The following is a 12,905-nucleotide window of genomic DNA, read 5'->3' as shown; positions in this document are numbered from 1 at the left end:
TCAATGCACCTAGATGGCCTGCCGGCCTCTCTATCCTTTTCTTTTGAGGTGAACAAAAGAGACAAATGAGGTAGAAATCATTGATCTCCATAAAAAGAAATTGACTGATCTTACATACAGATTTCTTAATAAAATGAAATAAGTGATGGTACATAGAACAGAGACTATAGGACATACTTAACTTAACCATATCCTGTCCGTATCTTGTCATAAGAGCCTGGGTACATTGTCTGTGGGGGGGTTTTTTTCAGGTCAACAATCAAAAAATGGAATCAAGAGGAAAACATGTTGGTGCACATACCTTAAAGTATTAAATCTATTCAGGTCCTCTGCATGCAACAAATATATATAAATATATAAATATATAAAGGCGCATAACATATCACATTTCTTTTCTTACAGCAGAGTCTAAAGAAACGATTTTTAAGGATGTAGTCAATGGACTAGGGCCTAGATTTACTAAGCTGCGGGTTTGAAAAAGTGGGGATGTTGCCTATAGCAACCAATCAGATTCTAGCTATCATTGTTTAGAAGGTACTAAATAAATGAAAGCTAGAATCTGATTGGTTGCTGTAGGCAACATCCCCACTTTTTCAAACGCGCAGCTTAGTAAATCTAACCCTAGGTCTTTTCTCTGATTTTTTTTTTTTGTGTGCTATCTTTTGAGCCAAAGTTGGAGCTTCTTCCTGAGAACGCTCTCTCCTGTAACATAACTCATTTCACTGTCTTGTTACTGACTTTCAAATTTATTTAATTGCTATTGTTGATGCGTGCATACAGAGTTTTGCTTTTCTATTAGTAACAACCCTGGAACTACCATTGCAGAGCAGGTGGTAAATATAACTTTGTACTCTGCCAAGCACTGTTGCAGCCCTCATGTGATAGAGCACATTTAACTGTGCCTTTTTATAATATCCATTTTATTTATTTCACTGATTATTATACAGGTCACCTCTTATAACAATACCATATGCCCTCTTCTCATCTTTTTCTTTACGAGCATGGCCAGGGGCTGACTGGGCTGGGAGGAATCTGCCCCCCGAGCTGGGCACATAGTGGGTTACCTTGGACTGGGTCACTGGGCCACCTACATTATTTTCCCTTTAAAATGTTCCTAATAGGCTGCTGAGTCGAGTCTTGCCCCCCGGGCTAAAATTTGCCAGCCCTCCCCTGAGCATTGCTGTGAACCCATGGTTGTGACAGAAAGTCGTCATACCTATTAGCCGGTTTCCAGCATTCTGGTGTATGACTGGTACTATCCAATGATCCGTAAGCATTTTGGGACCTCCTGACAATGACTGGTGAATATCTGGCACTATCCACCATGCCAATAAACTATTCCAAGTGCTTTAATTTGTGGATAGATCCAGCCAAATGCCTGTCAACAGTTCTACAAAATGGTAGTTAGAATCTGATTGGTTGCTATAGGCGACATCTCCACTTATCAAACCCGCCGGTAAATTGCAGTTTGATAAATTTACTCCGTTATGCTGTAGATGGCTGTGTCAAATTGTCTGCCAAGTCGCCTGTGTCATTTTCTACACTGCTTGTTATGACTGATAGTTGATCAGCTCAGAATGAAATGACCCCTGCCACCCTTGTCAGATATTCAGACTTCTTTAATAAAAAGAACAGAAACTGTAAGTGCAAACATATTCCGCTTTTGCTATTTGCAACTAGCACTAGCCAGCAACAACAGGTTTAGGAGCTGCTTAAGTTTGTTAATTTGCCGGTTAGCAAGTAACACCTTTTTGAATTGCCCATATTGTTAATTGCATTGCTGTTTGCAACAATTTTTCGCACCTTAAGACATACTTGCATTATGTTTTCACCAACATAGGAAATAAACACCGTTCGCATGGATTGCTTAGCCTGATTACATTTCCCTGCTGATATTTCATCTCTATGCTTATTGTTAATTGGTAGCAATAAAAACAGACCATAATTTTCCAAACTTTGATGACAACCCTATCAACCCCTAACTTGAATTTGAAAATGGAGATATTATTTTAGCTGTCAGAACTTGCCATTTTGCATTTAGACATGTATACCACTAGATGGCAGCAAAGCAATGCTATATCATGCTAACACCTGCATTCCATTCTTCCTTAAATTAAAGGCAATTTTTTTTTAAGTTGAAAACGTTAGTAGGGAAGGGGTTGTGAGAGTCCGGAATATTCTCTTTATTAACTTACTTGAACATTTAACCTAACATATATGAAGTACTTTTAGAATAACTTTTTTTTATTTATGTTTATTTTTCTACCAGAAGATAACAGAAGATTAATTTGTAAATTATATTAATATCAACTGTGGTTTAGATAATAAATAGTGTGTGCTGAGTAACATAATGAGCATGCTGATTATGCAGCAGTGTTTAACCACTTGCAAACCGAGCTGGAGTTCAAAGAAACTTAAAACTTAAAACACAGACATGTGGCAGATGTGATAAAGACAGTCCTGCTGTCCCGTCACTGACATTTTTAATGTAAGACTAAAATTAAGCTAAACAGAGCAGTATATTAGGAGAATAATATAGAAATGGAAATGAATAAAGCCTTTCCAGATGTACCCACAAATCTAATGCATACTTGCCAACTCTCCCGGAATGTCTGGGAGACTCAAGGACTCCCGGGAGAGTATGGTAATCTCCTGCATCAGGCAGAATGTGGTCCATACCGCCGCGATTCACCGGGAATTGCCAAATTTGGCCCCGCCCCCGCTGTAAAATGAGGCATTTCGCGTCATTGCGTCACAGGGCAGGGCTAAAATGGCACGATTTTCGGAGCCCCGCCCCCTGCACGCCCACCTTCCCACTGCAGCTCCCGGATCATACTTGCTATAAGTTGGCAAGTATGATCTAATGTAGGTGCAGCTTTATTTTTGGGAAGCAGTTCCAAGGACCAGGAAGTATGTGGACACCAAGAAACGCACTTGGCAGACAAATAAACACATTTGTGCAGCAAACTTTTAAAAATAATTTTAAAAGTATGTACATCAAGTCCTACTACTCCCATCTCTGCTATTCTGAACCTCATCTTACTTGTTTGTACTACTCATCTGTGCAACTGTGTTTTTTTTTTTTGTTTTTTTAATGTATGCATCAGGAACTTGTTATCCGTTGCTTTAACCTGTGTTGGGCTAGTTATCATTGATGGATAATTTATGATAGCGGCCTGGCCTCGTGTAGGATAATAAGACAAATAGTTGGTTTTTTTTCTCTGTTCAGCTGATCAGTTATCACAGTACCTAGTTTGTAATCATCCCAACTATATCTTAGGATTCAGTCCAGGGGAAAACGTGTTTGGGGTTTCCCTATACTAAGTGGGGTTCTCTCACAAAGTGTTGGGAAACACACACAGTTGGACAAATACTGAACATCTGAAGACATCCAGAATAAGCTACATCTACTACAACCTGCACTTCTCTAACTGCACTGGATAGTGCAACTAGGCATTGTGTTTTAGTTTTATTTGCCACAATTTCTTACCCTTCATTCTTAAATCCCAAGGTTTAACAAATTGCTTTTCTTATTATCTTTTCATTGCATTATCTTTAGGACTAGATCATCCTTTACCCTTTCTGCAACACACACCTGTGTCCACATTGTGCCCCCTTATTACACACCTCTATGTAACACTCAGGAACTTTTCCCTATTTATAGTGACTAGATGGAACATCCTCACCCTGTATAAAATAAAAGGACACACATCTTACAATCATCTTACCTATCTTTCTCTCCCTCTGCTTCTTTTAGCTGGTGATATATCACCTAATCCTCCACATCCCCCATACACTCATTTCAGAAAACTACCGAAATCCAGCAAACCTCAACTGCCTCTTGTCTCTGTTTCCACAGTCCTTTAAATGTGCCCTATGCAATTCACGATTTGTAACAAACTTAACTCTGACCTCTTCCTCTCAATCAACCGCAACCTTCTGGCAATAACAGAAACATGACTCACGCAATCAGACACTGCCTCACCTGCAGCCCTTTCACATGGTGGCCTCCATTTCAGCCACACCCCCAGACCTGGAGGCACACGAGGAGGTGGGGTTTCTATGCATATTGCTGTGATCTGTCGCCCCCCCCTTGGACAGTACCAACAATTTCTCTGCATGGCTCCTTTTTTTCTTATCTTCTGACATCCCCACTGATAATCTACATTCCACATGTGCTTCCAAACTACTCTGTCTGACTTGAGCTACAAACTCTTCCCAGTACTTTAACCTCTCAGCTCTCTACCAAGCCTCCTCATACTCCTCATTAATCTTACTGGTGTAAATCTTGTATGTCTAATTTCCTCACTTATGCTGCTATCTACCACTCATATCGAAATGCTCTGAACCATGCTAAACAAACACCCTTCCATTCTCTCATCTCTGCTCAGGCGTCGAACCCAAAGCACTTTTTTAACACATTTAAATCTCTTCTCAACCCTCTGATCCCTGACCTTCCAACTAGTATCCGTACCCAAGATCTTGCCTCCTACTTCAAGGACAAGATTGATAAGATCGGAATTTGGAATCCTCTTCCTCGACAAACAAACTTAATTCCTTCCCAGCACACTGTGACACCCTCTCTTCATTTGATCCCACAAATGAAGATGACACATCTGCTTTCTTCTTATCTTCCTACTCTACCACCTGTCCTCTTGATCCTATATCCCACCAAATCAGTAGATCCCTGTCTCCTGTGCTCATCCCATCCCTAAATAAAAATTGTAATATCTCTCTCTACTGCAATATTTTTGTCATTATTCAAGTACTGGGCAATTACTCCTATTCTGAAAAACCAAAATTCTGACTCAAACTCTCTCTCAAATTACCATCCCATCTCTCAGCTCCCATGCCCCTGAAGCTTTTTGAGAGACTTGCCTACACTCGCCTCACACCTTTCCATTCCTCACACAACCGATTGGATCCTCTTCAGACTGCTTTTTGTTCTCGACACTCCTTAGAGACTGCGCTGACCAAGGTTGCCAATGATCTGATCACAGCTAAAAATAAAAGACCATTACTATCTTCTAATTCTCCTGGATCTCACCGCTGCGTTTGACACTGTTGACCTCTCTCTCCTCATACAGACGCTACAATCCCTAGGTTTTCAAGACACTGTCCTATCCTTGTTCTCATCCTACCTATCTAATCACTGTTTCAGTGTTGGTCCTCTAGAGCCACCTCTGCTCTGCTCCCCTTAATACCGCAAGGCTCAGAATCCACAATAAAGAATATTTCCAACTTGCAATACCACTGGGCAAATGTTCTTATGTGATCTCTCTCCTATCTTTATTCAAGTGCACCTAATTTTACAGAGATGTACATGGAATTTTGGACCAAGATGGCGGGGGCTGAAGGCCTACATTAACTGATGGCAGGATATGGGTTGATGGTCAGGCATCCCATGCTCAGTGTGGTTTATGAAAATGCTTACCTTTGCACTTAAGTGCAGAAATGTATTTTAATTATGCAGGATGTGTTCATTTAAATGAGATAAAAGTGTAGAGAGGGTGAATGTATCAGGACGTTCACTATTTTGAGACATTTTCTTCCATGAAAAGGGGCTTACATTTTCCTGCACTTAACATTAAGTCTTTTCCCTAAACTTATAATGGACCGCACTTTTCACCTCCCACCTTCCAGTTGCACTTCTTCAGTGCACTTTTGTAGACGCATTTCAACAATGTAATAAAGTTGCAAACACAGAAAAGTCACAAATGTAATAAGCCATCTCAATGTTCATGATCTAATAAAGACACTAATGAGGCTACTTAAATGTGATATGTTGAATTGAGTGAGTGTAATGTGTCCCTAAAGAGGAAGGAGGTTTAACTTAGACATTTATTCCTGATTCCACCTTCCACTTTTTTCCGGGGCGCCAACCAACCTGGAAAACAAGGCACAAATTGAATTCATTGCTGTTTCTAAAGACTGTGGAGTAGGCATGCACCTTGAATTATACTTGGCGGACAAGTAGGTGACCATTAATGAGTCTGTAGATTTATGTATATATTATATACATGTAAACGGAATGTGGCCGAACTTAGGGAATCTTTACACCATCAAATACTTGAAAGAGACGTTTGTACATGGAGATACATACCAAGAGGTCTTCTAATTCATTTATTTACCTGTACTTTCCACTGTTTCACATTATGATTGAGTATGAATATTTTCCTTGCATTTGTGAAAACACACAAAAATGTTATTAGTCAAATCTGTAAGATGAGGCAACTGGATATTGACATGTGTATGTTATATTTTCAGAAGAGTAAGTTCTATTATTAAAGGAATTGCAGCTGTTTCAATAGACAATGTAAGTCCAGTATTCCTAGCACATAAAAATCTAAATGAACCTGCGGTGTAACAGACGTTCATTGATCTCTGGTTAATGGATCTAATTATAGGACCTATTGTGCTAACAGTGACTCTCTCTTCCTTATCTTGGAGTCATGCCTGGAAATCGAGGCTGATTGGAATCATCTCGGATATCTCACATTAAATCAGGATATTGAAGGGGAACATTAGACAGGTTCCTGGTAGATGATCAGAGTTTACTGTGCTCAGGAAAGGACATCCATTGACACTACTGGGTTTACTTCATACTTTCTTGAAATCCTTTAAATGTAAAATAAAATATTTTTTGTAATGTTTTAATGCCAATATTACAATTGTTTCTTTGTTAAAAAGGGAACTTCACACACACAGGGTTTAAACAAACCTAAACCACAATTGAGGATACAGTGATTTGCTCTTTATTTTTTATTAAACTTACTGTTGCCTTCTAGTGGAAAAATAACCGCACATCAAAGTAGTTTCTAACCTATTTACATGTGAGCTGGAGACTTCAGCTGACATGTCCAGCAAATAAGCTACTATAGCTGTGTCACCAGGGAAATGTTGCCATGTTTGTAAACCTCATGATGTTTTCAATGATTGGTTGGTACTGCAGACAGGATACAAAATCATTCTAACTGCATTCTAATGTTCAATGTCTGGCTATAATGAGGAAATCTTTGATCAACATGAATATGAAAAATATAAGTTACAGAGATAAAAACCTATCCTGAGTATTCCATTTTCCTGTCAAGGACAGGATTAAAGTGTACCTGTCGCCTACTTGCTGTGGAGGTGGCCATTTTCTGAACCAAACCAATGAGAATGCAGCTTATTAATTCATTAACAATTAGTGAGATCTCTGAGGCATCTGTATTGTCCTCAAGAAACCAGAAGAAATCCACACTGTTTGTTGGCTGGCCTTGATATTCCTTTAACAGGGACTTCTACCCCATTGTAATCAGTCTTGCCCCGGATGGGAATCGCAATGTTGCCTGAGTGGAGGTGCCAGCTTGGCGTTTTCGTGCATTATATTATTATATTGCTGTCATATTGATCAGGAAAAGTTCGGCAGAGGTTACCTAAATTTCACTTAATAGACTTTCCTTTGTCTTCCTTTAGGCCATTTTCTCCAGGTAAACAAATTCTTCATTATATTGCACACACCCCTTTTTTTTCTTTTATCCTAGAAGGTGAAACTAACATGTAATTAATTGGTCTCATTTTAAAGTATTTTATGTATGTACAACATTTAAATAAGCAATATATATATTATGTTATATTTAACTGTGTTGTTTATCTTTAAAGGCAATTTTCATGATTCCATCAAATCCACCACCAACCCTCCGGAAATCAGAACTCTGGACAAAAGAGTTCATTGATTTCATTAACCAATGTCTAGTCAAGAATCCGGAACAGAGAGTAAGCGCAACGGAACTGTTACAGGTAAAAAGCTTTATGATTTCCATAGTCAGCTTTGCATTACCAAATAAGACATAAAATAACCCAAATATATATGCTTAATAGGAGTGGAACCACGTGGCAGCTATTACAGCTGTACTGGAGCTGCGAGGTTGAATGGAGCTCATCATAGGAACCACTGTTTTTAAAATTTGTTTTTAAAATATTAAAATAACTTTTTATTCCTTTAAACTTCCTTTTTTCTGATCTACATAACTACCTCACACTAAACAACTGCCTAATAGGCTAATTTTCCAACATAAATTTGCACTACACAAGCACATGCATCTTTCCTGCACTGGGGCTTGCTGGTTCTGCAACTGTCGCCATGAGTTTGTTTCTGTACGAATTGGTCCTTTGTTCACAAGTATGTAACATATCACTAGTGTTGCTTCATAATTAATGTGTGTACTGTAGCTTTATGCCCTTTGACTAGTAGTTAACATACTTTTAAAGACTCTGTAACCTAAAACATTTTCTGGCTTAATTCTGATTAACAAGATGAACTGTATACCCGAGACAGTTTTAGGCTCACAGTATGTGCAGACTACAGGCAAACTCAGGGTGCTAATATCTGTTACTTCTCTTCCTGCTCTTTATGATAGTTTCAGTCCTCTCTGGAACTGGTCTTGCCCCCAATGATGTCATATTAAGTACCGGTAATATCACATATATGCGTTGCCACTATCTTACCCTCCAAAACTAATCTATTGTGACAGGATTATCCTATCTCTGTGATTGACAGAAACAATCACGGAGATAAAGGGTTAATCAGAAATAAATACCTGTATGGTTGATGCAGACAGACTATTTATTACCATTCTGGAATAACATGAATAGTTTTCATTAGTTGCATAGTTACATTCCTTTGTGATATATACATTATAACACAAAGGAATATTATATATAATGATAGATATATATATATATATATATATATATATATATATATATATATATATATATATATATATATATATATATATATATACACACACACACACACACACACACACACACACACACACACACACACACACACACACACACACACACACACACACGTAACATTCACATAATAAATTGGAAAAGGTGGGAGCATTATAAAGGCCTGGCACAAGATGGTTACTTTCACCCAAAGAGGTAAAAACAAAACTGTCCAGGATAAGATGTTTTGATTGTAGGATACCCAGTCACATCTGATAGGTACCAGCCTTGATTGGCCCATGGAGCACTGCAGAGGCGCCAATCCTGGCATAAGCACTGGCTGCATTGACATCAGATAGGGAGGGAGGAGACGTGTGATGAATAGGAGATAGGATGATTGAACGCTAAGAGGAGATCACCTGTCTGTTTCTGTGATTGAAAGATTGCCTTCTATAAAATGAAAAAGGATGAGGATAAGACGCTGACCTCTCTGAGAAAACTGGATAGAGCTTGGTCAGTGTGAGTTAGTGATAGGGAAACTAGTATCACAATGCTTGAGCATCATCATAAGACGTGGCCAGCTGTCCATGGGAACAAACTTTTCTAGTATATCATGGAAAGGGCAGCATGAGCCTTTATGGTACATTTTAGTGAGACCTCTTTGTTTACTTTCACATTACTTTGTTATGCATTAAAGAGCGTGTAGCTAGAAGAAATATTTCCCTTAATTGCTTTTGCAGCTTAAAATGTGACAATTTAAAAGCTTAAAATGTTGAAATCCTTGGGAAGTGTCAGGGTCAGGATTTCCCTCTATAAGCAGTAGGAATCCTCTCTGCTGATGAGATAAAGTGGTCAGGGTGCTGTGTAGACTGGAGGAAGACGTGACTTCAGAAAACTAGGACATGATGTGGTGGGAATAGTGTGTACTGTTAATATTTCACTGCATTATTTATTGACCTTAGCGTAAGCCTCTGCCAAATACAACACATATTAAATACAAAATAAATAAAACAAAGTGTAAGTTGTGGCAAAGGCAATGTCATCCATTATTAGTAACAAAAAGTGTTATCCTTTTGGGTATACTGGGAATGTAGTGCATCTTGTTAATGTTGATTGTGAAAGCACTGAGGTCAGCATAGGGTCTAGATCTTTACTGATATTCACACATCACATTTGGAAATGCAGTTGTCCACAGGGCAGGGATGGGCCGAAATTCAGGCAGCTGACTCAGACAGCAGCTTTTCAGGGGCAGAAAAGTATTTAATTTTTGAAACCTAAATGAGTGGTTTTTACTTTTTACATATTTAATAGGAGTTAAATCGTCATTGTCTTTTAAAGGTTGCACTATTCCAGTGCTGGCTAACCTGTGACACTCCAGGTGTTGTGAAACTACAAGTCCCAGCATACTCTTCCAGCAATAAGCTGCTATATATTGGCAAAGCATGCTGGGACTCGTAGTTTCACAACACCTGGAGTGTCACAGGTTAGCCAACACTGCACTATTCCATACGCTTTTCTTGTAAAACAATTTCTGGTAGATTGTGTACATGAGAGAGACACCATGTCAGGTGCCTATTTAGGCAGCAGAATGGTTACCCGCACATGCTACAGGATTACTGTGCCACGAGTACTTTAACAGTAAATGTATACATATGTTATGCTAGCATGGCTCACATTTATATATGTAAATGTGCTGTAACCTGTTTTAAAGATATCACCCCCCTTGTAAACAGTTCTGTTTAATAGATAAAAAAAATAGACTGATCAGTTCTGTTTTCTAAATGCAGTCCCATGTCTATCTTTATTTGTTAGATACACTCTATAGCACAGAGTATCTTACATTTCTTACATTTCAGGTACATAGATAAGCAGGTATTTGCATTTAGAAAATAGGAGTAATTGATCTGTTGTGTTTTATTAAATAAAGAGGATGAGTCACCTTTGCAGTGGCTGTGATCATGATAGCATGTTAATATCCCTAGCCATGAGGCTCTTCAAGGTGAATATGGTGGGGATGAATTGCAAAAGAGATGGTAACAGCTCACTGTACTTTGGTGCCTAGTCATAGTTCTAGTCTCCACCTGCATGTTCAGTGCACTTTGTATGTATTCAAAATATGAAACTGTACTTGAAGTAGTAAGTTGTGCGTGGATATCTTTCTTTATTAAGCAGTGATAAACATGTAGATAAGTACACATACTTTTATAACTGTTTAATAATAGAGATTAAGTGCTTGGTTATTTTAGGTGGTTTTATTTGCATTTATCAGACTAGATTGCTAGAATTTAATAAGTCTGAGGTATGTTGATTTTTATCTCCCATAGCACCCATTTGTCAAAACGACTAAAGGAGCAGCTATTTTGCGACATTTAATAAATGAAGCCATGGAAACAAAGATGAAACGCAGTGAACTACAGCAACGTGAAGTGGAACCTGAAGAGGAGGAGAATGTGGTTGGTATTCTACACATATAATGAGAGACATAAGTGACACACTTACACAATGATTCTGTTGCTCGGTGCTTGGGCCGAATGATAAGATAGGCCCATATGTGCCCAGGATTAAAGTGGTACTTGGCAACCCATGCTAGATCTCCTTTGTGCACTCGTGTTTACCTAGCTGGCATTTTTCGCTTCATTGCACCTTGGGGATATTGTTGTTTAATTTAAAAGTTTCAAATGAAAATGGTTAATCAATTCATTATTAGGTAGTGTTCTAATTATTATTATTATTATTATTATTATTAATAATAAAATATATAAATATATATATATATATATATATATATATATATATATATATATATATATATATATATATATTATATATATATATATATATATATTATAACTTATCTTGTACTTGAATGTATTCTGTGCCTCTCTAGGATGAGGATTTCACTGATTCCAGCACAATGGTTCAGGCCAGAAGTGGAGATATGAACACAATGCAGGAGTTCAGTACCATGAATAAAGGGGCCGATAGCACGATGGTGGAAAATGACCACTTGGAGACGCAGCTGGGGACCATGTTAATAAACAGAGAGGATGACGACGATGAGGAGGAGGAGGAATCTGGTACCATGAAACGTAAGATTCTAGTCCACTAAATCTTCTGTGTTGGATTGATAGTACTTTGTTACTTTGTGTTATATGCTATAGATATTGATGCAGAGGACACTGGATAAGGTCTGTTTTCACAGCACTCATGCCCCTGAATAAACCATGGACAAGTGCCCAAAGCCCTCTGTAGAGACACTTTTACCAGTGCTGCTGCTCCGACCTACAACCGTCCTGCTTTGTTCATGTAAGAATTGCTCCTCAGTAAGGATCACCTATGGAATTACTGCAGTTCTGTCTAAATCTTTGGTGGGGAAAAAAAACAGTTTTCAAAGGTCTTTCAAGTAGACCTTGGCCCCACAAGGGGATTTACATTACCTCTGTGAAAAAGTATCGGATCACATTATGAGAGCCAAGCACCAGCATGAAGCAGTCATGTTGCCCAAGCAGTAAGCTACCCTGTGGCTGGCTAGTTAGTTTGGTGTGAACCTGATAAGACAAGTGTGTATGCACCTTGTTCTTTCTGTGACCTCAGATCACTAGCAAGATAAGTATTATTCAGAAGGCTGCCAGCTGCCCACCACTGGTCTAATTAGACTTTTAGTTATTGAAATGTTGTAAAAACTGCAATAACTGGGTTAAACAACTGGAAATATATATGTAATTTAATTAAAAAGTTTAAAAATCAATAGTAGCTAGCAGTGTTGGAATTTTTTTATGCATTTTAATATCCATTTACAATGGCCCACTGTCGAGTTGAAAATAATATACTTTATATATTATCTCATAAATGGTGTAAGTGTGGAGCTATTGGGCTAGTGGCAGCAGAAAGCAATTAAGTCCCTTTTCACATCCTTTCCTTGAATCAAATAAACCAATTGTCCTGTCTAAGCCTGGCAACCATTAAGGCTATTGTTTCAATTCATATGTTGCATCATGTTCTTGATACCAATGAAAGCAATGTTCCCATTGGCTGATTATGAGACATTCCGTTGTGATCTGGTTGCTCGGCACAGCTTCCGATCAGTTGGATCACTGAGCAATTTAGCAGCACGTGTATGTGACCATATTGCTTCCAGCTGTTTGGATACTATTGGGCTCCGATATTCCCAGATCAAATGA

The 12,905-nt window shown here is 38.4% G+C and overlaps 1 protein-coding gene across 1 annotated transcript in view; it reads left to right on the top strand.

Annotated features, from left to right (window-relative positions):
- The window catches only part of STK4 (serine/threonine kinase 4), a 56,561-nt gene that overhangs the window by 30,644 nt on the left and 13,012 nt on the right, over positions 1 to 12,905 (top strand). Inside the window, exons 7-9 of the mRNA XM_075176950.1 lie at positions 7,645 to 7,782; positions 11,049 to 11,177; positions 11,612 to 11,813. Of these exons, the coding sequence (XP_075033051.1) occupies positions 7,645 to 7,782; positions 11,049 to 11,177; positions 11,612 to 11,813 (469 nt within the window). The remainder of the gene's footprint in view (positions 1 to 7,644; positions 7,783 to 11,048; positions 11,178 to 11,611; positions 11,814 to 12,905) is intronic.

Source organism: Mixophyes fleayi, chromosome 6 (assembly GCF_038048845.1).
Source record: "Mixophyes fleayi isolate aMixFle1 chromosome 6, aMixFle1.hap1, whole genome shotgun sequence".
NCBI classification, from domain to species: Eukaryota; Metazoa; Chordata; class Amphibia; order Anura; family Limnodynastidae; genus Mixophyes; species Mixophyes fleayi.
Note: the sequence above shows the minus strand (reverse complement) of the source record. Positions and strands in the feature narration are given on the sequence as shown.